At 36.4% G+C, this 27382-nt stretch overlaps 1 protein-coding gene across 1 annotated transcript in view; it reads left to right on the top strand.

Moving 5' to 3' along the window:
- The window catches only part of LOC138713891 (uncharacterized), a 145082-nt gene extending 118077 nt beyond the window's left edge, over nt 1-27005 (top strand). The window contains exons 3-4 of the mRNA XM_069846398.1: nt 3548-3664; nt 21114-27005. Coding sequence (XP_069702499.1) covers nt 3548-3664; nt 21114-21364 — 368 coding nt within the window. The 3' untranslated portion in view covers nt 21365-27005. The remainder of the gene's footprint in view (nt 1-3547; nt 3665-21113) is intronic.
- The last annotated feature ends 377 nt before the right edge of the window (nt 27006-27382 follow it).

The raw sequence follows: 27382 nt of genomic DNA, 5'->3' as shown, positions 1-27382 counted from the left end.
CTATTTAAGTTAATGTTACTAGAAGAAAATTTATTTTCGTTTTTTTTTAATAATTGAAGGCTATTAGAATTTGGATTACCTTTAACTTATTAACTAAAAAAATAATAATAAAATAAATATTGGTACTCACATTAGTGAGATGAATGAGCCTGTCGATTCTTACACAGTTGTTCTAGACCTATATCTGAATGACTAGATATTTCTTTAATGACACTAGAATCATTGACATTAATATTTTCACACACAGCTTCTGAACTATTAGCAGTGCCTAAATGAAGCATATCATCACGTTCCTTTGTTTTCAAAGATCCGGATCGAAGCCAGTTTTTCATTATGTATAATGGGCACTATTTAACAGAGACATGGACAACTACTAGCGTGTACCACATAAGAAAGATTTAAAGTCATAAATACATGAAAAGGTTCGGTACTTTGGTCCTCTGTAATGAATTTGGGTGGTCCCTGGCTGGGTTACAGGTGCAGCACCAGAAGTGCAGGGAAAAGATGGCGAGAAACACCACGTTCATAGTGCTTTAAATCCCTCTTTTGTTGCTGAGAGTAGAGTGAGAAGTCGATAGAAGTGTAAGGTAATAAATTTCATAAAATGTCAGTACTGGGAGAAAAAGTGAAAGCGGTTGCCATGTGTAATTTCCAATCTCTGAGATTTTCAGCTATAATGTAATACGCAATTCGTTTGAATTTTATTTTTTCTTCTGTCTTTTTTGAAGGACCACAAGGGCAGACCTCAAGGACCACAGGTGGTCCGCGGACCATAGTTTGAGAAACGCTGCTCTAAAGGTTCGGGATAACAGTTCCATATAGTAGATTTACACAACACTCCATACTGGCAAACTAGTGAAGCAACATCTTTGGCATTACTTGTAGCTTGTGGGTCTCCACTCCTTTGAGCGTGAGATCTTATACTGGGTGTTCAGTTCAAAATGTGTCTTGGCTCGCTGTATGCCGTCATGTGGCTAGCTGATGAGCCTAGAGAATTCAATCTTCCTACACTTCCGCAGCTCAGGTGTATAATCTAAGAGGCAGAGAAGTTGGCTAGCAAGTACGGCGTTCATTCTGAAGAGTACGTGCCGATACGTACGGTAACGCCGGTAGTGGCAGGAATGTGAACTGTTTGGAAATACGTGCTGTCGGGATATGGGGAGAGGGTTAAGACGATTACTTACGTATTTGTTGACATTAACTTCGACGGTCAACATGGACACGGAGCATTTGATTTGTGTTGTGGAATGTTACCGTACGCAACCGATGATAACAAATACCCTGCGTACGACTTGCCGGCGCAAAACACAGTTCGAAAGAGGTTATGGTAGCACACAGACCGTACAGACCGCCATCTGTTGCTACGACGTTCAAGTTATACCGTACACGTTCTCAAGTTCAGATTGAAGAACGCCTTAAATAATAGGCAACTTCTCTAACATATAAACTGAAACTCGCTTCAAATCGGTAACCCAACAACAGTGACGTCATGACACACTTTGAAATGAACACCCAGTATAGACACTCGATTAGTCATGGCCTACTCTTATAAATAAAAACAATTAACAATGAGTATCTCAGTTATCTGTTGGCCAGCGTGCTGTCTTCCAGATGCCGGGTTCGATTCCTGGGCTCAGCTCTCAGTGAATTTTCCTTGAAGAAGAAAAGTTCCCTGAGTGTCTAGAGTCTGGAAATTTGTATGAATGTGAGTGTGATTGTGAGTGTGCCTGGTTATTAATTAACCAATCTTCAAAATATAAAATACAATAGCCTATATCAGGACTGTCGCTGGGCAGAAACCTGAACACATGTTTCAACGTAACATTGTTGATAAGTAACGCCGTCAGTGAGCACAACCGGAAAACACTAAGAGATGCTGAAGAATTAACAGTGAATTAAAAAAAATACTAGATGAAATTATGAAGTAATTAAATATAAAATGGTTCAATAAGTAAGTAATGCACTACATTTGTTTTTTGCGATCGCTTTTCATTGGACCGTTAGATGGCAGTGATGCAGTTAGTGTTCAAAATGGCGACTGCGCACGAAGTATCAGACTTTCAAAACAGAGAACTGTGATAGAAAAATTTATTTTTACGGATAAGAAGACCATTACAAACATTCACAGGTGCTTAAAAATGTTTATGAAGATATGGCCATAGCATGGATTAACTGAGCGAGGTGGCTCATGTGTTCCGCACGGGACTCGCATTCGGAAGGTTCGCGGTTCAAGTCCCAGGACCAACCAACGTGACTGTGATTTTCACAGTTACTTTGGCAAATACCGAGTTGTAATTTTCATTGCCACTGTCCATTTTCCTTCCTTTTCCCTGTAGAAAAAGAATTTAGATTACATATCATTCATCTTCAGCAGTCCATAGACATATTCAGATCATGACGCATGTCTTCGTCCGCTTGCAGAGGGGCGTCCTCTCCGAAACCTTCTCTGGGTTCCAAGTCTTCCACAATATCTCTGCCAGGATTCAGTCATTAGGCGCTTCGACACCTTAGAAGGGCTGTCAGAATGGATCCTCTGCTGCTTGGTCACCTTGGCGGTATGAACTTAAGGCGGGGAGGTGTAGAGGGACCTTAGAGTGAGCGGGTGAGGGTCTCATGCGGCCGGTGGGCTAGTACACCTCATCCTCATTCATCCCATAATGCGGGGTGCACAATAGGCCATCTTGGTGCAAGGATAATTCGTTTAACATGTTTATAAATTGCTATAGTATCGATGTAATTAATTAAAATACGATCATTTGGTCCAGGACGCATCCGTTTTTGATGCAAAGATAATTCGTTTAACATACTTCTTAATTCCAATAATTGGAATACAATTAAATAATTAAATACAATTATTGTATTTCAATAATTAAAATGCTATCATTTTGGCCCATGGAGCATATATTTTGTACAAGACTAATTCCTTTAATATGTTTTTTAATTATTATTGTATGCAAATAATTAAAATACGATCATTTGGTCTAGAGAGCATCCGTTTTTGTGCATTAATAATTAATTTAGCATGTTTCCATTGTAGCCTGCATTGTTTAATAAATTACTTCAAACCAATGGTAATGTAACGTGGATTGTGTACGAAAATAATTGTTTGTGTTGGTTCTTTTGTGAACATTGTTTACAAAAACAAATGAAAATTAACATAACACATAAACATTATTTTAAAAAACATAGAAAACAAACATGAATAATATTAATCGTTCTTAAAATAATCTTGGGATTGATAATAACAATAAAAGATGTATACAATATAAATTACATATTGGTAAGCGTATAGTAACCAGAAAGTAAGCAATAAAAATGTGTAGCTTTCGGAATAGCTACTGATTTTAGATTGCATATTTTTTGTGACGTCGTAATTTATTTTAGGACATAGGCCTATGTTCACTAAACGTTTCTTTATTGTTTTAGTTTATATTACCTCCCGTGAAAATAATTATGTGACCTTGTGACCTTTTCAAGAGAAAATTGTAATGACTTCTAGCCAAACGTATTTGAACAATGATTACTGTTTGGAATTATTCTTGTACAGAATTATACTCTGGTAACCATGGAAATCCCGAGGCGATGTGGCCAAATGGAGTTTTTCTTCCGCCAGACGAAGAGGTGCAGTCAATAATACACATCCACGAGCTCGGGCAGACGCTGGGTAAGTTGTATTCGAGCCATGACTTATAGCCCTTGTGCTTCCTTACGAAATCTTACAGAAGAATTAATGAATTCTGTTCCTTAAATATGTTTTACTAATGTTTTCATGGAACTATTAAATGATAAAACATGTTTCTCTCTTTTAGAACGGCATAAATTTGCTATCGAAAGCATTATATTAATACAAGTTAAGAACTAATAATTAACAATGATAGGACGTAAACAGGGATATTCTTCTCAGATTTCTCCCAATCACATTGTAAAAAATTGTATAAAATATTGGAGGGCAATGTGCCTAATCCAGTACACTGCACCATCGATATACTATAGGAGAAAACTATTGTCTACCTGGATGTAACACGCGGAGAAAATTCCCTGCAATCGGCAAGCATCATATTAGGCACAGCATGAAAATCCAGAAATAATATTATGGAGAGGAAAAAATCGATCATATGGGAATGGGTATTTAAGCTCTGTTAATTCATTAAAAAAAGTGAATCTGATAATACGTTGATACAAATTAATTGTATTTCCTAGAATATATCTATAAAATACAATAATAAATAGAGGATTAAATGAACAAGAAAGAAAGAAAGAAATAAAGGAATAAAGAAATAAATGTTACCTTAAAGTCTCCAGCAATATCCTTAATATCTGCGCCGTTTTCAAGGCGTTGAATAATGTCTACTTTGTCAGAAATACTCAGCGTGAACGTTTTGTGACATGATGCCTTACCGCTATGCGGAACCTTGGATTCTCGTCACAACAGACCACGTTATACTGTTTTGCTGCTTTTTTTTTTTGTTTCTTTTTAGACTCAAACACATTGTACTAAATTAGAGGCGCAATGTAAGTTGGCAATTATTTGACTGTCATTCACTTATATGAAACCAGTTATGTAGACCACTTTACCGACAGCGTCGTTACCCAGGGTGCGCCATAGGAGGCTGATCTACGCTACATACGCGATAAGATGAGATGCGATGATGATGATGATGATGGAGATTTCTTGGGATGCTACACGAAAACCGAAGTTCTCGAGGAAAACATCTGTGTTACCTGAACCACGGGCTTGCATAAATCGGAGGTATGCTTGGGATCGAACAGGATTACAAGTTCAGTACCTAGCCAGTAAACCACCGTGCCAGCTCCAGTTTTGTGTATAAACCCTACGACTTAGTAGCAGTTAGGCCTATCGCTACATTTCTCCTCAATACTGATGTGATTGTCGCCTCCAAAAAACTGGTATGCTAATCGAACTTCATTCTTTGTGTGTTTTTATACAGAAGGAGAAAGTGCAGTTGCAGGACATTTTAGAACAAATTTAGTTTTGAAGCTAAATTCAGATATTGCTTATAATTTTGAGGAGAAAAATAAGTACCGGTAAAGACTTCATTCTCAAATCCTGAGCTTTTAGCAAATACCTTACTATAATAATACCGGACAGCTAGCAGTTTTGCGTGCGAACGACGCTGGTGCTGCTACCTACCTGCCGGTGTGGAGATACTCGCGAAACAAGCTGTAATCAACTGCAATGTATATTGTTGCTGGGCTAGTTAATAGTTTTATTAATTAGTGTTGTGTTAAAATGTCAGGGTGTATGTGTGCTGTTTATAATTGTGACAATTGCAGCATTACAAATTGCTCCAAATCGTACTTTCGATTTCCGAGGGATCATAAAATGTGAGTCAACAAAATTCGTTATTAGCAGGGAAAGGATTTATATGGACTAAAAATATATGAAATATGTAAATATATATGTAGTTATTTTTACCAAAATATGGAATTAAATATGGATTTTTACCAAAATATGGAATTAAATATGGACTTAAAATTATAAAAAAATGACTATGTACGTTAAATATTGGTACATTTTAATCAAACTAAACAAAAAATATAATGGACGTACCTTATCTTCCAATGTAGTTTCAACAAAACACAATTTTTATTGTCTGTTACCATAACAATAGGTTACAAACATTTCTTTCAAGTGCTGAAAAGTGAATCTTCTTCTATTGTCTCTGAGGATAGATTTATACTGACTAAAAGAGCGTTCGACGTCACAAGAAGTAACTGGTACATAATTCAATTTCACAATGTCTGCTGGGGATAAGTCCAAGTTAATCTTCACTGTTGATTCACCACTCATCACAGCAACAACCTTTTGTAGTTCTTCATATCCAGGGTTTTTTGAAAGTACAGTGTCCACCTTAGCTCTTACTGCATCTGCAACTTTACCTCTACCACGATTCAGTTGTTCCACAGTACTATTTATAATTTCAAAACTTTCAGATAGTGAAAGGTGCCTATTTTGGAGACTTTTGAGCGTTTTTATGATGCATGAAAATGTATGCTGAATGTGAGCTAAGTCATTCTTCACACTTATGTCACAGGTAACTGTTTTCGCAGTATCAATTGAGACTGCATCTTCAGAGTCCAATGCAAGGAGAACATTGTTAATAGAGTCTATATGTTCGGCATAATATTCAACTGCTTCTAGCCATGTACCCCATGTAGTTAAAATTGGCTTTGGTGGCAATGGAATTTCAGGGTACATTTCTTTCAACACGTTAACTCTACTGGGAGCTTTGAGAAATACTTTTTTCACTGATGAAATCAACAAATCTACTTTAGGGAAATTGTCTCTGACCACTTCTGCCACACGATGAAATGCATGCGCCACACAAGTAAAATGAGTCAATTTAGGATATACAACAGATAATGCTTGTCCAGCTTTGACCATATAAGGGGCAGCATCGCTAATAAAGAATAACACATTATCGTACATAATACCCTTTGGCCACAGGATACCCATAGCTTCGTTGAACAGTTTAACTATAGTTTTGTTATTGCACTTTTCTAGAACATCACAATGTAAAAGAATTCGTTCAGAATATTGTTCACTTAACAAACCGATAACTACATTACCAACAAGTCTACCTTCTTTGTCGGGAGTCTCATCAATGGAAACCCAAATTGAACTATCTTTAATTTCATCTCTTATCTTCTGTATTGTCTCATCGTAGATGGATGGAGCATACGTCTTCCTAAGTGTTGACTCATCCGGGATTGTATGTTGAGTATATTTTTCAAGGAATTCCCTGAAGACCTTATTCTTTAGTTTGTAGAGAGGAATATCAGCAGAGATGAGAGAACGGCACAGGTCGATGTTAAACTCAGATCTTACATTCGATGTTGTTGGTTGTGTTAAAAACAATTGTCTCTGCTTGGAATTTAGTTGTTTGTTGGCCTGATGTTTACTAGTTGTAATGTGTTGTTGCACCAGGAACTTTTGTGTAGATGATACTGCACACTGACACAAATTACAAAATAATATTTTATTGTCAGTTGATAAACCATCTTCTTTAAATTCTGAAATGTAACTTGTTAGTTTTGATTTTAAATTGACTGAATGACGTACTTTTGGCATATTTACCGTCTTTATAGTATGATTTACAAAACTGAACCTATGTGTACTCTGACTGGCATTTAACTGTTGAGCTGCACAACTGAAGTCTGTTAAAAATTTTAAATTAAATTAATACAGTTTTGTAACTTACTTTCCCATTGTTGATAGGACTGCTAATTTTCAAATAACTCTGATGTTAAAGGGATTACTGAACATGTGTTTAAATCTCTATTGTTGAAATGTATTTTTAAAAGTTAATGGAATTTTGTTTTGTTTTATTGTTAAACCTAATATAATATGGACTGTTTTATATGAAATATGGAAAATATATGGAAATTAACGAAAATATGTACTAAACTCTAAAATATGGAAAAATATGGAAAATAAAAGTAGGATTTTTCAACCCTACACATTGTGAAACATAAAGATAATGCAAAATATAAATTATATTAGCTTTATAAGTAAATATGTATTTACATATAAATCCTTTCCCTGGTTATTAGGCCTAATGCCTTTGTCTCTGTGTTGATAGAACAATAAAAATTAGTTTTTTATTTATTCCTAATAAATGAATAGAAGTTAAAATATATTGGAAATTTTAAGGTGTTAGCAAATTATTGTTGTCTACATGCCTTTACTAATAATTATCACAAGCATCAGAATACTACCATTTTTATCTTTGCAGTTGTCAACAATGGTTATATAAAGCATTATTGTAAATTCATTCCTAATGTCACAACTGATTTTGTCTCACTAAAACAAAGAAAAAAATATGTAACAATTAATAATTACGGAAAGTAATATGAAGTATGCAATATTCTCATAATATGCAGCTCTGATATAAGGTAATAATTTTACATTAAATACTATTCAACATTTCTTAAATGTTTCATATATAGTAATTCCACATTAGTAACTCACGTTTTAAACAATAGTCCGAATCCCGCTATGTTAATATTTGTATATGTGGACGTAATTCCATCCCGCTCCGCTAGGGTTCGGTACTCGGACCATTGTTGTTCACAATATATATCAGTGATATTACATCTCATGTAAGGCATTGTAACTATCACTTGTATGCTGACGACCTTCAATGCTACATCTCTTCCCGCTTAGATCGAATAAATGACGCTATAGATAAATTGAACGAAGACATTGACTCGATTGTGACATGGACAAAGAAATTCCATCTTAATATCAATCCTGGAAAGACACAAGCAATCATATTAGGACACAAACGGCAAACCGACGCTGTAAAGCACCTCGACATTTCCCCCGTTAAAGTAAGTACAGTGCATATCCCTTTCAGTTCTTCGGTAAAAAATCTTGGCATTCACATGGATAATAATCTCAACTGGGATATGCAAATCACAGAAACCTGCAGAAAAGTATATTCTATTATTCATGTGCTAAAAAGGATAAATGTTCATCTTCCCTCTTGCTTAAAAAAGTCCCTTGTGCAGACCCTTGTATTTCCCTATTTTGATTATGCTGACATTTTACTGACTGACCTTTCCAGCGACAACAAAATGAAACTTCAACGTGCTCATAATTTGTGTGTACGTTTTGTAAGCAATGTTCGTAAATATGATCATATTACCCCATCCCTGGAAGCAATAGGTTGGCTTAAACTAGATAAGAAAAGAAATTTACATTCACTTCTCTTTCTCTTCGAAATCTTGAACTCTTCTATTCCTTCGTACCTGTCGTCTCGCTTCACTTACCTTTCTTCCCACCACAATCTGAACACACGCTCTCGCCATGAAACAATACTAACAATACCATCCCATCGCACCTCCTCATACTCATCCTCTTTCACAATAGCCCTGCCAAGACTCTGGAATTCGTTACCTGCTAGCATCAGGGACTGTCGAAATAAAATTCAATTCAAACGCAAACTTACTAGGCACTTGGTCAGTAATTGAGACTCGTTCAGACATGGTTTCTTGTAAATAGTTCTTTTAATCTACCACAAAATATCTCAATATCCGGTAATTTCATCACTATAGAATTTTGTTATTGTAGGTTTAATTTGTAATTTAGTAAATACAAAAATATTCTTTGTTCTTAACTTCTATGATAAAATGTCTAGCTTTCATTAATCAGGTATTCTTGCCGTACTTTAATTTTTATTGTAATTGTAATTGTAAATTTAATATTAATTGTAATCTTATTGTTCATGTTATAGTTGTAATCCCCTGGTAGAGGGGCAGAGAAGGCCTGACGGCCTTATCTCTACCAGGTTAAATAAATAAATCTAATCTAATCTAAATCTAATCTAATCTAATCTAAATCTAATCTAATCTAGATGTCAGGTCCGCGATATTTCGCACTCACGACAATGCTACTAGTATACAGCTGTCCGGTATTATTATAGTAAGGTATTTGATTTTAGATCCGAATAATGCAATTTTCTATGAGAAATTTACAGGACCTGCCGATGATCGAAACCCGTCATTTGATCGGAAACCATCGGCATACGACTGACAATGAGAAATAAAGTTAATTGTGCATTCGGAATGGATTGAAGGTTGAAATTATTTATTTCTGTATCGGTATTGGACGGTTCTTGAATAATTCCAACCGTATCTATTACTGGGTTAGTTGCTCGCTCAGCAAGAGGTATAAACAACATTGCCTAGCAACCGGCATGTCACGCCAAACAGCGATACATCTTATTCGATTTCCGACCTGTTAATGCAAGATCGATTCTTCATGCGTTAATAATAATGATAGCTTCACTAAGTTGGTATTCGGTCACAAAGAAAGCATCCGCAGTAAGGGAACTTACAATTTGTTAGCGAAATATTAAGTTTTTATTAATTTAATACAATACTAAAAACAATTACGGAAAGAATAGGCAGTCGTTGATCATTAGCAGGGCTCGAATTTTGGTGACCTAAAAATTCTTGAAAAAATGATCTATAAATGATTCTAAAATTTAATGAAAATGGTCTGATAATTACAAAAAAATGGCCTTTTTATTTTATTAATAATTGTTTATATTAAATTATTGTACAAACGATTAGGGAAAACACGGGAATTTTACTGGAAGCAAGTAAAGAGATAGGTGTGGAAGTAAATCCCGAAAAGACGAGCATATTGTACGAACTGGAAATATAAAAATTGGAAATTTATCTTTTGAAGAGGTGGATAAGTTGAAGTATCTTGGAGCTACAGTAACAAATATAAATGACAGTCGGGAGGAAATTAAACACAGAATAAATATGGGAAATGCCTGTTATTATTCGGTTGAGAAGCTTTTATCATCCAGTCTGCTGTCAAAAAATCTGAAAGTTAGAATTTATAAAACAGTTATATTACCGGTTGTTCTGTATGGTTGTGAAACTTGGACTGTCACTTTGAGAGAGGAACAGAGGTTAAGGGTGTTTGAGAATAAGGTGCTTAGGAAAATATTTGGGGCTAAGCGGGATGAAGTTACAGGAGAATGGAGAAAGTTACACAATACAGAACTGCACGCATTGTATTCTTCACCTGACATAATTAGGAACATTAAATCCAGACGTTTGAGATGGGCAGGGCATGTAGCACGTATGGGCGAATCCAGATATGCATATAGAGTGTTAATTAATATTTGAGGAGAAAAATTCGTTCCGGCGCCGGGGATGGAACCCGGGTCCTTGGTCTACGTACCAAGCGCTCTGACCACTGAGCTACGCCGAATTCAATCCACAGCACCGGATCAAACCTTCCTCCTTCAATGTTTCCCTTTGTGGTCTGACTCCAAGTTAGGCATATATGTTGACGTATATGTCCAATGTCAACCGCCATTATATTAGGAGCGCACTCAGCTGAGTGACTTGTGTGGCCGGGATTCGATCCCCGGCGCCGGAGCGAATTTTTCTCCTGAAATATTAATTGTCAATATTACAGATATTATTCTGTATGACAAATTAATAAATCTATAATATAGAGTGTTAGTTGAGAGGCCGGAGGGAAAAAGACCTTTGGGGAGGCCGAGACGTAGATGGGAAGATAATATTAAAATGGATTTGAGAGAGGTGGGATATGATGATAGAGACTGGATTAATCTTGTTCAGGATAGGGACCAATGGCGGACTTATGTGAGGGCGGCAAAGAACCTCCGGGTACCTTAAAAGCCAGTAAGTATTAAAGTAAGTATTAAATTATTGTACAAAAGTTATAGAATAAAGATTATTGAATTAGGAGGCATACATACTTAATTTTTCACAATGTTAGAAAAGTAGAAAACAAGAATAAAATAGCAGATATATTTTATCTGGCCCCTCTACTTCTGACGTCCCCACGATGACATCAGCTTCGCACCGGGTCTTCACGTCGGGTGTCTCATCGATGGAAAGAAAAATCTTCTTCCCTTGAACTTGATCCCTGATTCTTATCAGAGTGTTATCGTAGCATACAGATAAATAGTTATTTTCCAAAGTGGATTCGTCAGGGATGGAACGACCTGTATGCCTCTCCAGAAAGTCCTTGAATTTACTGTTCTATAATTTCCATAAAGGAATAGCCTATTAGCTGAAGCAAGAACATCGCACAAATTCTTGAAAAACACGGAAGATGCAGTTGTAGTTGCAGATACACTTTGTCCAATTAGCAGCTGAGACATTATTATGTAAGTAAAAATTATTACAGTAATTTAAATAGCGTATTCTACATATTTCTTTTATTTTTAATTTGAATTTAAATGTTAGGAGTTTTTTAATAATAATAATAATAATAATAATAATAATGATAATAATAATAATAATAATAATAATATTAAACTGCCCCCCATTGAGGGTAGCCCTTACGGACTCAGTATACACTCAAAAAAATTGTTATACATACGTAAACATAGATATTAAATTTTAAAGAAGGGAGGCAAAGAAAAGGGCGTGAAAAATTACAATTGCTATTAATGTGGCACCTTGTGATTAATTAGGATTTGGCAGGATTTTTTTAACACAATTATCACAATGTCATCCCTCAGAGATGTTGGCAGAGCAAACTTCCGTCGAAATTCTTCGAAAAAAGCTGGTACAGTCCCTCGAGCACCTATGAGCAAGCCGAATACCTCAACGTGAATTAAGGCATATTTCAGCTTGAAATAGTTGACTGTAGGCTCATAAATCGACTTCTTCTCAAGGTGGACCTCGGCTGACTGATGACATTCTACTTCAAAACGTATCGTGGGGTCCACAATGTAGCCCTGTTTAGTGTCAGCATTGTACGCTAAAATATCTACTCGTCTCGACCCATTTTCAGCTAGACAGGAGATTTCTTCTTCTACTATCCAGCCCTTATTTCTTAATGCGGCAGCAATTTTGGATCTAACAAGATGATGTCTAGAGTTCCTCAAGAGCAATCCCTGTTCACAGAATCCCAAAAATCATGTCATAAATTTTTAATCCATTATTAAGACTATTTTTTCTGCCAGCATTTTGTATCGTCAAATATATATATATATATATATATATGAGGCTACGCCGTCATCATTGAGTAATCAAGACTATAATATGTAGTCAACATGTAATTATTGAAGAAAAATTCGTTCCGGCACCGGCAAATGCCGGGTTGGAATTTTTTCATTGCCACGGTCTTATTTGCTGCCTAACATTTCAGATGCTTCCATAATGAACGGAATAGATCAGATGGAAAGAGCGCTCACATAAAGCTGAGAAGTTGTGGGTTCGATTCCTGGTGCCGGAACGAATTTTTCTCCAATGATTTGTATCTACATGTTGACTACGTATAGTCTTGATTACACTGTACAACATGAAATTTGTCCTTTTTATAAAAAAAATGTGTATTCGATGTATTTTGTGGTCGGAAAAACGCAACTGCAGTTAGTTTTTATCCAACACTTACTGTTTCTCCAAAATAAAAAGTTATTTAACGTTAGTGAAATGTTTCACTACTTTCACCTTGCATCATATCACTGAAAGTACACTTTCCTGACAGCCACCTGGACTTGTTTCCAAAAAAAAAAAAAACCTTGGTGCTGTAAGCGATGAACACGGGGAGAGGTTCCATAAAAAAATGTCTACCTTCGAAAAGCGCTTCAGTGAAAGGTGGAATGCAATTATGCTGGCTCAATATTGCTGGTGACTCATTAGAGAGATTGCAGAAGCTGTCTACAAACATAAAATATCAAAAAAGACATTTTAATTTGTAAATTTTGGCCAAACAAAGGTTGCTTTATGTGCTAGTATAACAAATTTGTGTAAATAAGTAAAGTGTGTGTACCATAAAAATGGCATGTGTTAGAAAATTTTGGTTTTCAGAAATGAACTCAGGACCTCTCATTTAGTTAAAATTACATAGTTTCATCTAAAGGACAGAAACAAAGTTCAAATTTATTTAATGAGGACGGCGAGGCGTCAGCTAGGAAAAAGAAAAGCTGTTGTAGAAAATGGAAACAACACAGTATACTCGCCCACTAATATATATGGCAGTATAATTGTTAAAAGTGAAACAGCTCTTTCACAGCTACAGCATCTTGCCTTATTTGCTGCCTGACATTTGAGACGCTTCCCTAATGAACTGCGCCATATCGGTATTATCACTAATTAATGAGAGAGCGTAGTCGTCATTATGAACTACACGTCACAAAATCGACGTTAGTTTACAACTAGTCTTCCCAGCATCCATCATGTCTACCCTTATTCCGTTATTGTAATCGTAGTGTTTAACACATTTCATACTTCATAATTTCTGTGTTGGTAAAATAAAAGCTAACCAACTGGTGCAAGTAATTTCATTCCTATTACCCGTATTTATTTTGCACATCAGAGAATATTGTACGAAATGGAAATAATATAAAAATTGGAAATTTATCCTTTGAAGAGGTGGAAAAATTCAAATACCTGGGAGCAACAGTAACAAATGTAAATGATACTCGGGAAGAAATTAAACACAGAATAAATATGGGAAATGCCTGTTATTATTCGGTTGAGAAGCTTCTGTCATCTAGTCTGCTGTCAAAAAATATGAGTCAGAATTTATAAAACAGTTATATTACCGATTTTTCTTTATGGTTGTGAAACTTGGACTGTCACTTTGAAAGAGGAACATAGGTTAAGGGTGTTTGAGAATAAGGTGCTTAGGAAAATATTTGGGGCTAAGAGGGATGAAGTTACAGGAGAATGAAGAAAGTTACACAACACAGAACTGCACGCATTGTATTCTTCACCTGACATAATTAGGAACATTAAATCCAGACGTTTAAGATGGGCAGGGCATGTAGCACGTATGGGCCAATCTAGAAGTGCATATAGACTGTTAGTTGGGAGGACGGAGGGAAAAAGACCTTTGGGGAGGCCGAGACGTAGATGGGAGGATAATATTAAAATGGATTTGAGGGAGGTGGGATATGGTGATAGAGAATGGATTAATCTTGCTCAGGATAGGGACCTATGGCGGGCTTATGTGAGGGCGGCAATGAACCTCCGGGTTCCTTAGAAGCCAGTAAGTAAGTTCAAATTAAAACCAGACATTTCCGGTTTGGCGGTTGGTTTTCTCGTGGTGCCTACTTCCATTTCCCCTCCTGAAATTCCACAAATTTCTCCTTTAATAAATATGATGACGACAATGATAGTAAACATCGATAATAATAATAATAATAATAATAATAATAATAATAATACGGAGTGTAGGCTATTCATCTCCCGTGGCGCAGTATGGGAAAATCTAAGATCTACAAGACATTTGAATTTCTTATTTCTGGAGAAATACTGTAGTCAGTGATGGACTGCGAATGAGTGACGTGATCTCATATATTAGCACGTGTCAAAATTGTAACTTTGTTAGTACACGCTCTCTAAAACAGTTGCATTTCGGGCTGTTATTAGTCCTAAAAATTGAACTTTAGCTGTCTAAGCCGTTGAAGTCGTCATAGCAACACTTTAGCGAAATTTTAAACAAATGAATAATTGATTCAACGTGACATTTTCTTTTCTTTTTAAATGAAATTATTCAATTTTAAAATCTTCATATAATAATATAACGTGGAGTGCTTTTACTAAAAAATTATTGTATGCACTACTACGTATAGAAATTTAAGGGACTCATTCTATATTCCGGACTAGTCCTGAAATACTGGATTCGTCCGCTAGAGTTTCGCTTTTGTGCTTGATATATGAGCCGTTCAAAGCAAAAGTGGTGTAAGTCAAAATTGGGTAATGAGGTTTAAAGTAAAAGTTCTGTAAAATACAGCGCAAAGTAGCAATTAATATGTCCTTCTTGCTATCGACTGACTACTAATAGTTTAAATAAATTGCATATTAATTGCTTCTTTGCGCTGTATTTTACAGAATGTTTACTTTAACCCTCATTACCCATTTTTGACTTACACCACTTCTGCTCTGAACGACACATATAATATCCGTGGCTGCTGATTGGCTGAGGCAAGTGAGGCCGGGTCTCAGTTACTTGGCTTCCTTAAACTCAAATTTTACTTTTTTAGTCGGATTGGCCTGTAACATATATGATATTAGTTATTTGAATGAGGCATATAACGTTATGCAAATTTAGAAACTTTGTTATGCATTTAGATCTGACTTGCATTAAAATTGATTCCTGAGGCCCGAAATGTTTTGACTTGGTCTGGCTTCTGCATTTCGTATGTTTCCGTGGGTTTTGAGGTTACACTCGGAAAGCTGAAACTGAGGCACATTCCTTTTGGCCTCATGGCCTAGCAGGTATTCATTTACCCACCCATCAGCCTTCAAGTCTGTCTTTCATAGACCGATCTTTTGTCAATGTCCGTCTCAAGGATGGGATGGGATGAGAATTGCAGTGGTGACTCGTCTTCCTAAATAACCCATAAATAAAGTAAAAATTCTCGCTGTCTAGCAGGCACGAGCCCATACTGTTCTCTCCTCTTATGTCTCAGTTTATGATTCATGTGTGGGTGTTGTACTGTTGTACTTCGTGGTCCAGTGTTTCGGGAAAACAGAAATCGAAAGAGATGCGAGAAATAATGATGATAATTATTATAATTAATTCATTGCTAGAGTATCCTTTTTCGAGAAGAGATAATATTGAAACAAAAGAAGTTTTAAATAAAGACAGACTTACGCCATGACTGACAATTTTTCTGAAAGATGATCTTAAAACGCGAGCTTTCACTGCATCCTGGTGTGAGCGACATAAATGGTTCTTTGGTAATGTGCTGCGAAATAAACTTTTCTGTTGGCCGTGCTTGTTGCTGTCAGAGAGAGAGAGAGAGAGAGAGAGAGAGAGAGAGAGAGAGGTCTACTGACGGCTTCATGGATCTGAAAAATATTTCCAGGGGAATTTCAACATGTGCTTCTTCAGCTGAGCATAATATGCGTTGCTTTATAAAAATGAAACAGTTACTGAAACAAACTCACAACATGGCAACTTATTGGTGAGTGACATTTCATTATTTTTTCATGATAATAATAATAATAATAATAATAATAATAATAATATAGTAGTAATAATGGCAATCATAATAAAATGTAGACCACCTCTGTGGTGTAGGGGTCAGCTGCTGGTCTCTTACGCAGAGGGCCCGGGTTCGATTCCCGGTTGGCTTGAATTTCCTGGTTGAGGTTTTTCAGGGGTTTTCCTCAACCGTAAAGCAAATGCCAGGAAATTCGGGCCACAATATCCCTGAAAATCACCGGCCTCATTCATCACCGAAATCATATTCATAACAAATCAGTAATAGATACACAGTCGCCATCTAGTTCACAACAATAGAACCAGTCTCAACAATAGTACAGAGGCCTTCGGATTTCAATCAAAGATTAACTCGCGACATGACCAAAGTATAAATAACAGTAGTAATACATATACAGTCGCCATCTAGTTCACAACAATAGAACCAGTCTCAACAATAGTACAGAGGCCTTCGGATTTCAATCAAAGATTAACTCGCGACATGACCAAAGTATAAATAACAGTAGTAATACATATACAGTCGCCATCTAGTTCACAACAATAGAACCAGTCTCAACAATAGTACACAGGCCTTCGGATTTCAATCAAAGATTAACTCGCGACATGACCAAAGTATAAATAACAGTAGTAATACATATACAGTCGCCATCTAGTTCACAACAATAGAACCAGTCTCAACAATAGTACACAGGCCTTCGGATTTCAATCAAAGATTAACTCGCGACATGACCAAAGTATAAATAACAGTAGTAATACATATACAGTCGCCATCTAGTTCACAACAATAGAACCAGTCTCAACAATAGTACACAGGCCTTCGGATTTCAATCAAAGATTAACTCGCGACATGACCAAAGTATAAATAACAGTAGTAATACATATACAGTCGCCATCTAGTTCACAACAATAGAACCAGTCTCAACAATAGTACAGAGGCCTTCGGATTTCAATCAAAGATTAACTCGCGACATGACCAAAGTATAAATAACAGCAGTAATACATATACAGTCGCCATCTAGTTCACAACAATAGAACCAGTCTCAACAATAGTACACAGGCCTTCGGATTTCAACCAAAGATTAACTCGCGATATGACCAAAGTATAAATAACAGCAGTAATACATATATAGTCGCCATCTAGTTCACAACAATAGTACATAGGCCTTCGGATTTCAACCAAAGATTAACTCGCGATATGACCAAAGTATAAATAACAGCAGTAATACATATACAGTCGCCATCTAGTTCACAACCATAGAACCAGTCTTAACAATAGTACACAGGCCTTCGGATTTCAACCAAAGATTAACTCGCGATATGACCAAAGTATAAATAACAGCGAGGAAAAAAAAAATGTAATCAATAATAAACATTTTGTATGGGAGGTAGCCTTCCTAAACTAATTACATCAGGCCTCATCGAGGATTTCGGTCACCCGCTGCTACTGACATAATGTACTAAAAGTGATACAGTGTTAAAAGTTGTGTAATCAAGATGTATACTATAAATTGTTTGTCTTTATTTAAATTATGTAGGCTACTCTGTATTAATATTGTAATTACATTCCAATATATTGTGCACATCCGTTTTGTAAGCCAGCAATATATTTTTAATTTATAAAAAAAGTTTTTTGTATTTGTACGTTTCGACATCTGAAGAATCAAAACTTGAAAAATATGTACACAGTACCATTGTTTGTTTTTTTTTATTGCGCTTCCTCAAATTAGAGGCTGCCATTAGACAAAGCATACAAAACAATACAAATGATGAAAGATAACAGAGTAAGAATAAAAGTAAACAAGTACACAAACAAACAAACAACGGCAGTTTACAGAATACATAAAAGTTACAAGTAAAGAAGCAATGAAAGCTAATAGGAGAAAGAAAGAAGATTATGTTGTGTCAGTTTTTTCAGTACACTGAATTAGAGTCCGTATAGGTGGTTCCGTAAGAGTTTGACTGACTCTCTAATTATGAGGAGGACCAGTTCATTCAGAAACGATTTGTGCAGTCCTAGGGTCTTACAGAATTGAGAAGAGAAGTTGGGTATCGTTCCTCTTGCTCCAAACATCAATCCCGTTACACTGATATCGTGAAGTTGGTATTTATCTTTATAACACGGGATGGTTGGAACGTAGATTGCTCGTTTCTCCTCATGTACGTCTTCAGGCTGTCCTTTGTACGTTTCAAACCTTTATAAAAAATGAAACTATTCCTTTTCAGACTCCAATAACTTTTGTCCCTTAAGCTGGCAAAACTTCATTTCTTACATTACTTTATTAAACCGTGTCGGACTGTAAAGAAAACAACTATCGCAATGTCCATATTTTGTATGTTGTACAATGTTATAGTATTGAGAAATTTTAATTTTGCTACCAATTTTTTTTATTGTCCTGTTCAAATTATAGCATATAGCCTATTAACCAGTTGTATCCTATGGGATACTTTGCGAATTTAAGGGTTAAGACTAATGCACAGTTTCTTCATGAAATTAAAAATAGGAAAGTTACAAGTATTGTTGCATACTTCTATTCGTCTGGCTTGTCAATATGATTATCGTGCACGATAAAATAATACAGGCAATAAAACTCAAACTATGAAATTAATCTATCGTTTTTCCTCTCGTTCTTAAGGTGTTCCGACTTCTTTGAGTCTAAAACTTTCTCCCCCTCTCCGCCTGGAATGTTCAGGTTCTGTTGTTAATGTTCTGTGAATCAATGGAGACTCCTACTCTCTAACGACTTCAGGCTAGGGGGGGCTCACAGAAAAGGAAAGTTCAGGTTGTAGATCTTGTGACTTTTCTGAAGTTGTACAGGGACATCATTTCATTTTTACTTCAATTTTTATTGTACCTGAGTTTTTTAATGTACTTCACTCCCATCCCTTCTACTAATGAAGTTCAACCGTCCTCCACACAGATCCAAGACTGCATATACAGTCATAGTAGCCTTACGGTCATAGTAAACAGTACGTTCCAAAAACATGTTCGCGTTCTCCAGTGACGAAAGAGCTTTCAATATTGAATCATTTTCGCACAGATACTGTCGTCCATTTGCCTACGTCGTATTCCGGTTTCCTCCATCAGCTTTTATTCGCCAGCTAGTGGCTAGGCTGTCTTAGCTCTTTTCTGAGAACATTAATTTCTGTTAGGAATTGGAGGTCTGCGTAATATTATACAACTGTTTAAAATAACTTAAATAGAAGGGCCTCGTTAAGTAATTAACTGTCACGTGATTTCCTCCCTTTCTACGACCCTACGACATAACCACTTGGACGGACAGTAGATAGTATGTCTGAGTAATTTTATCTTTTCGGATCGGGCAGAAGTGAAGATTGAATTTACAGTACGTAAGGTACTCTTTTATACAATAGGTACAGAATTATTTCAACGTGAGTTACTAGTACGAAGGACGAAACTGGTAATTGGGATTAGGTACAAATAGTCTATAGTGCGATAATATGCGCATTAGAACTGAAGCCTGTGTCGAAATGAACGTCCATCATTTTAAAAAATGTGTTTAAATATCCATATTATGATTACTTTTAAATTTAACTTCATTCTCTATATTGTATGCTAATGTGCTGTAGGCAGTATAATATACACTGCATAATGAATACGTCCACATGGATAGCTCAGTTCGTGAGTAAAAACACTCATTGTTAATACTGTACTGTATTTTGATTAAACAAAAGCCTAATGGAAATGATCAAACTCAAAAGCGCGATATTTCCTAGTTTATGTAAATGGATGAACTATCCCCCCCCCCCATACCTAGTAAAGTGATCATCATCATCTTCACTTCATGGTTTAGGCTCAGTGCCTGTTCCATCTTCACATTTTATTCAGTTCCACCTCTTCCTAGGACGTCCGACATCTCTTTTGCCTTTAGGTTGGTACTGTTGTATCAGTGCTGGAATTCTTTCATTATCCATTCGAGACAGGTGTTCTTTCCACTTTCCTTTATAATCTTCAACTTTATCGTTTATGTTGTATATATTTAATTCTTTACGGATATCCTCATTTCTTATCAAATCCCTTCTTGTACATCCCTTTACTCTGCGAAGAAACCTCATCTCTGCAGCCTGTAATTTACTTTTATCTCGTTCTTTAATTATCCATGATTCGCTTCCATATGTCAACACAGGTACTGCCATAGTTTTATAGAACTTTAGTTTTGTTTCTTTTCTAGTTTTATTTTTTAGTGTTCTATTTATTGTTCCGCATATCCACTGGAATTTGCTTATTTTGTTGTCAATATCTCTATCTACATCATAAGTAGTGATTTGTTTGTATATTACGCCAGTATCATCGAACTCCAGTCGTGGAAGGGGGTAGCAAACGGCGTTGATCCAGAGATATAGCCAAATTAATATTAAAAATGTTAGTAAAAATAAAATGATGTCCCTGTATATTGCTATATGAAAATATCATTTCATCACCGCCTATTTCGTTCATAATTAAACCTACGTCGAAATCAATTCTGCAGTGGGATAGAACTCTTAAAGAGGCAGTATCCTTGATTCCACAAACGCTTGCCGATAGCCAAAGTTGCCAATTTGCGGACGAGACATAATTTGTTCACCAATAGTGGTGGTGATAACTTATTCCTGATGCTTTCCTTTCCAACAGCCGACACCGAAGAAGACCCTCTGTTGCTGACGGGGTCGCAGGCGGTGACTGTTCTGAACGGACTGTTCGGCCACGGGGAACTCTTCTTCGATGAGGTCCCTCACGAAAGAGCCCTGATGAGGATCCAGCAGGAGCGGCGTGTCAACGGCCTGGACGGCCATCGCCTGGGAAGCAACCGCCCCGAGTCGCCCTTCTACCGCTGGGATCGCCGCAGTCGCAGTCATCGGCGCAGGAACCCAATCCGGTTGTGAGGCGTTACCTAGCCAGATCAGTTCGTATGGCGTGCACACTGTACGGACTGTTGTTATCTATAACGTTCACGTAATGAAAAGGCATTCTGCTGCTGTAAGAACGTACAGAATTTCACGAAAACATATTTCTCGTGTGGAAAATCTGCCTATAGTAGAATTGAAACAAAAACCGACTTATAATATTTGAAGGTGCCAAGGGTTTCCATAGCAACGTCCCTTTCCGTTTGTTTGTGGCTAATAAGACGCTAGGGTACTCACTTTTCTCTTCACTTACAATCTATAGAGTGTCCAACATGCTCCGCATCATAGGCTAAATCATAAAATATTTTCAAATTCAAATTTCAGATTTATTCACAATTTACATTTTAAATGAAAACATATGAATAGATACCCGAAATGAGCATATGCTCGTGCTCGGGTACAGTCCAGTAGTCTACATAAATTTTACAGAGTTCAATAATAATATTGATGATAGAAATAATAATAACAATAATAATAATAATAATAATAATAATAATAGAATAACCGTGACGAAGATGATACAAAGATAGTAATACAAATTAATTCATTAATAATAATAACAATAATAATAGTAATAAAACAAAAATATTTACAATAATAAAATAAATACTAAGACGGATAAAATAAAATATACAACCAATTAGCGAGAGTTAACACAACTTAAATAAGCATATACGATTAATAACCAGGCAAAAAATGACGAACTCGAAAATCAACAGTAAAGTTCGTTGTAACGCAGACGACAGCAACCGCCGTATTGATATTGTGTTGTGCATTATTGGTAGTAGGGGGGAGCTGAAAGTCTACGTAACTGCCGTTCTCTTCGAATCTTCTCGTACAATCATGGAAAGTTAATGCTGAAAAACAAAATGTCTACGAGTCAAACTGTTCATTATTTCCAGGATAAATATACAAATAATACTGAGATATATTAATCAAGTTTCAGTTATAGATCTCCCCTTTTGTGCAAGAGGTATCATATCAAAATATTTTATGAATGGCGGGGAAAATATAAATTTCAAGAACTCTCTAGTGACAGAGATGGTGACAAATACAATCAAGTGTATCTGTGGCGATGCTAAGAAATCATTTATTGAAGATATACACTGTTATTAATTAAGAAAATGATCTATTTATATATTTATTACAATGTTTTATCTTATAGGTTACATGCATTAGGTAAATACAATAGATATTAGTACCATATAATGCTAGTAACACTTAAAAAAAAATAATAATAAAATTTATCAAATATCATACAAACATTTTCACTTTATTTTTAAACTTAAGAATGTGTAATATCTTCTATGTGACCCCCTACGATTTCCAAACATGTCTGGAGGCGAACTTCAACGCGGTGTAGTATGTCGGCAGTGATTTCACGACACTTTTCCTCGATCTCCGTTCGTAGGCATTGCAAGTCACTAAACTTCACTTCCTATACCTTTTTCTTACGACAAATCCAGAAAGCAAAGTCAGGTGGATTTTTGTCAGGCTACCTGAGAGTCCACTCTCTGGGTCTTCTGCGTCATATCCACCGATCAGGGAAGTTGTCATTCCACACAGATGTGGCACCAATGTGGTGGAGCTGGTCTTTCGCCTAGCACAAACAGCGCTCAACGAGCGCGCGCGCTCCTTCCGAGCGGGAGAGCGGTGTTTACCGCTCGCCGAATCGGAGAGGAAGATAGGTCAGAATGACATAGACCTGCTATAGATAGAGGAGAGGAAAACGACCACTCAGCTATCTAGTGGAGTGCAGTGTGTAGGCCTATTCTCAGTAACTGTTTCACGTTGCTTACCTACTGCTACAGTACAGTATGGAGGAATCTAAAAGACGGAACATAACATTTAACATTTAACGATTTACAGCTCGAACTTAGTGATCTTCAATGTGACCTAAGGGCTGAAGATCGTTTGAATAATACTACTAGCCTGGTTGAGTTTTACAAGACTAAACATTAGCAATAATATCCAAATGATTGCTATGTTTGGCTCAACATTTATATTTGTGAGCAACTGTTTTATATAATCAACTTTAATAAAGGCAGGCATCGAACATCTGTAACGATCATTACGATCAGTAGGCTACTGTTCCTTTCAGCTGCCAACAGCATAAAACCTCGTTTTGATGTACTGATAAATAAAAATATAACAAAATGATATTGTACATTTAAGTAGGTATAGAATTTCTATTATTTCTGTAAAATAATATTTCTTTATTAATTAATAATAGTTCAAGATAGTTATGCAAACACTGAACGGGAATTCATTTCATAAACACTCGTAATAGTACTTCCTTTTGTGTATATTTTGTACGAGATCACCCCTTCTTCCAGTCCACCCTTATACAGAGCGCAGCTAATATCTGCATTCCGCTCATGAGCTGTGAGCCGGCTCGGAGAGCGCAAACCTTGTGCAGGCGAGGCCTAGCAGGTCCATACCGGCATCATCGTATGTACATAGGCCGCAGAGGACCCACAGAGTGGACTCCCAGGTCGCCCGACTTAAATCCACTTGACTCTGGTTTCTGAGATTTTCTTAAGGAAACGATACACGAAGTGAAGATTCGTAATCTGCACCATTCACGACTCGGGTCGAGAAAAAGTGTCGTGAAATCACCGTCGACATACTGCAATCGTAAAGTTTCGCCTCCATGCATGTTTGGAAATCTGAGGGCGTCATATTGAACATGTTTTATGGTTTAGCCTATAATGCGGGACTTATGGGACATTCTGTATAGGCAGGGGAAGGAATATCGCCATGGTAACGCGTGACACCTTCAAATGTCAGAAGTCAGTTGTTTCAATTCCATTATAGTGTTATGGGTGGATTTATTCGTATGTTTTCTTCGAAACTCTTGGTTGAATGTTTTTCTTCTTTATTTTCTACCCGTCACTTCATCCGATAATTATGATTTTTTTTTCCTTCAATGAGCATGATGTGGACACCCCAGAAATCCAGAATGAGTTCAGAAACTGTTCGAGCCATGCTTTCTATCTTACCCACATGACCTGACAGAAATTTGCTGCAAAATTTAGATCCAGAGAAGACCTGCTTATAATAGGGCATATTCACGTTTCTGAAAAATACTAGTAGGCTAGTAGGTAAAGTAGAATGAATATTTGTAGTGTGTAAATAGAATGAGTACTTTACTTCTTTAACCCTTTGCAGCACAAATTATTTTTTTATGTTTTTCATTTCATGGATCATAACAAAGCTTCGATCATTTTTTTTTTCAACATTTTAACTCTGCACACAAATCCAAAACTTAGGTGGCATTCTATGTATACTCAAGAGGTGGTTCCTTGGTGGAATATCTGTGCCATAAAATTTAGAGAGAAAGAAAACTGTGGTTCTTCTGAACAGCCACTATGCTGCAAAGGGTTAAAGTGTGTAAAAATAATACAGGGACATCATTTTATTTTTACTTACATTTTTATTGTACCTGAGTTTTTGAATGTACTTCACTCCTACCCCCTCTACTAGTAAACTTCCAACCGTTCTTCACACAGAACCAAGGCCGCGTATGCAGTATTGAGTTAGTGAGTATAGTACGTTCCAGAAATATGTTCGCGTTTTACAGTGACGAAAGAGCTTTCAATATTGAATCATATTTTCGCACAGGTACTGTCGTCCGTTTTCCTACGTCGCATCCCGGTTTCCCCCACCTGCTTCTGCTCGCCCCTCTATAAAGGCTAGTGGCTGGGCTGTCTTAGCTCCTTTCTGAAAACATTCATTTCTGTTGGACGTCTACGTAATATTATACAACTGTTTAAAATAACGTAAATAAAAGGGCCTCGTTAAGTAATTAACTGTCACGTGATTTCGCCCCCTTTCTAAGACCCTGCGACATAACCACTTGAACGGACAGTAGATAGCATTTCTGAGTAATTTTATCTTTTCGGATCGGCAGAAGTGAAGATTGAATTTACAGTACGTAAGATACTCTTTTATAGAGTAGGTACAGAATTATTTGAACATGAGTTACTCGTACGAAGGACGAAACTGGTAATTGGGATTAGTTACAATAGTCTATAGTGCGATTATATGCACATTGGAACTGAAGTCTGTATCGAAATGAACGGCCACCATTTTCAAAAATGTGTTGAAATATCCATATTATGATTATTTTTCAATTTAACTTCATTGTCTATATTGTACGCTAATGTGTTGTAGACAGTATAATATACACTGCATAATGAATACGTTCGCATGGATAACTCAGTTCGTGAGTAAAAACACTTATTCTTAATACAGTACTGTATTTTGATTAAACAAAAACCTAATCAAAATTATCAAACTCAAAATTGCGATATTTCCTAGTTTACGTAAATGGATGAACTACCTTTCTTCCCTCCTATACGTAGTACAGTGATTTGTATTTTACGCCAGTATCATCGAACTCCAGTCTTGGAAGGGGGTGTTTCCGGTTGTAGACCTTTAATGCGAAGATATAGCCAGGTTAATATTAAAAATGTTAGTAAAAATAAAATGATGTTCCTGTACAAGTGAAAGAAAAACTAACAGAAATGAGGGGTTCACGGAAAGAACATGCTAAGTCACTTTTCTTAAATTTTTCAGGGAAGCATTTCTTTTGTAGTAACCCTGTATATCTCTAGTGATAAACACGATTTTATTCATAAAGATTTGTTTACAATTGTAGGACTTAACTCTCAAGAAAAGAACGTTATAGTTAACATTGAAAGATGTTACAGTCATACAGAATGCAATGCTATTATTTATAACTTAATTATTACTTTCCTGTTGGAAAACTCCTCACGCCCCTGATCTGGCCTGGTAGCACTCTAGTATTGTATGTTTAATTTATTGTGTAATTATTGTACAGTAACTATGAGAGTCATTCAATAAATTAAGAGGAAAGTTTAATTTTGCACATTAACACCATTGTTTACCACCAGATGTACCTAACTCTTATTGATTATGAAGAACAGTGATTTCAGTGTAGAAAGGTAAGACATCTGTACAGTTCGCGATGAAGATGATACATCAGTGACTGCTACAGGAATAATTACATGTCCCGCACTATTTTTTTACTTGGTTATTTAACGACGCTGTATCAACTACGAGGTTATTTAGCGTCGATGGAATTGTTGATAGCGAGATGATATTTGGCGCGATGAGGCCGAGGATTCGCCATAGATTACCTGGCATTTGCCTTATGATTGGGGAAAACCTCGGGAAAACCAAACCAGGTAATCAGCCTAAGCGGGAATCGAACCCGCGCTCGAACGCAACTCCGGAACGGCAGGCAAGTGCCTTAGCCGACAGAGCTACGCCGGTGGCTTCCCGCACTGTTAAGTATCGGAAGTGTGCTTCTGTAATTTGTAAACTGAACTATCTGCAGAATACTACATTTCATAAATGCATAATAAGTAATTTGATTTGTAGTAACAAAAAAAAAAAAAAAACCTTTCCTTGTTGAATGATCTCATATAATATGCTTCTGAAATGTCTGTGTTTGTATATATTGCTGGAATTTTTAGGGAAATTAATTTAAGTGCTTTTTACCTGAAGTAAAATCACGTATTGCACATTGAATCGCTTACACATTACCTACTGTAAGATGTGAAGTTTACTTAATAAAGCTTTCTGGTTCTGATATCTTCTATCTTTATATTCTGTTTTTACAACATTGTTAAAATAATAAGTTAGATCTATTACAAGTGTTACCTATCACTATTTTGAATTTTCAGTATTCAAAACGATATTCACTTGTCTTCGAGAAGAGCTGTACCGTATGACCATTTACGGTATTGTGAAGTACGTATCCATGCTTGTCGGCCACTTTTTTTTCTTTCTTTTTTCATACTTACTTACTTACTGGCTTCTAAGGAACCCGGAGGTTCATTGCAGCCCTCACATAAGCCCGCCATTGGTCCCTATCCTGAGCAAGATTAATCCAATCTCTATCATCATATCCCACCTCCCTCAAATCCATTTTAATATTATCTTCCCATCTACGTCTCGGTCTCCCCA

The sequence above is a fragment of the Periplaneta americana genome, chromosome 14 (genome assembly GCF_040183065.1).
Source record: "Periplaneta americana isolate PAMFEO1 chromosome 14, P.americana_PAMFEO1_priV1, whole genome shotgun sequence".
Classification (NCBI taxonomy): Eukaryota; Metazoa; Arthropoda; class Insecta; order Blattodea; family Blattidae; genus Periplaneta; species Periplaneta americana.
The sequence above is the reverse complement of the archived record's forward strand: the minus strand, read 5'-3'. Positions and strand labels throughout refer to the sequence as shown.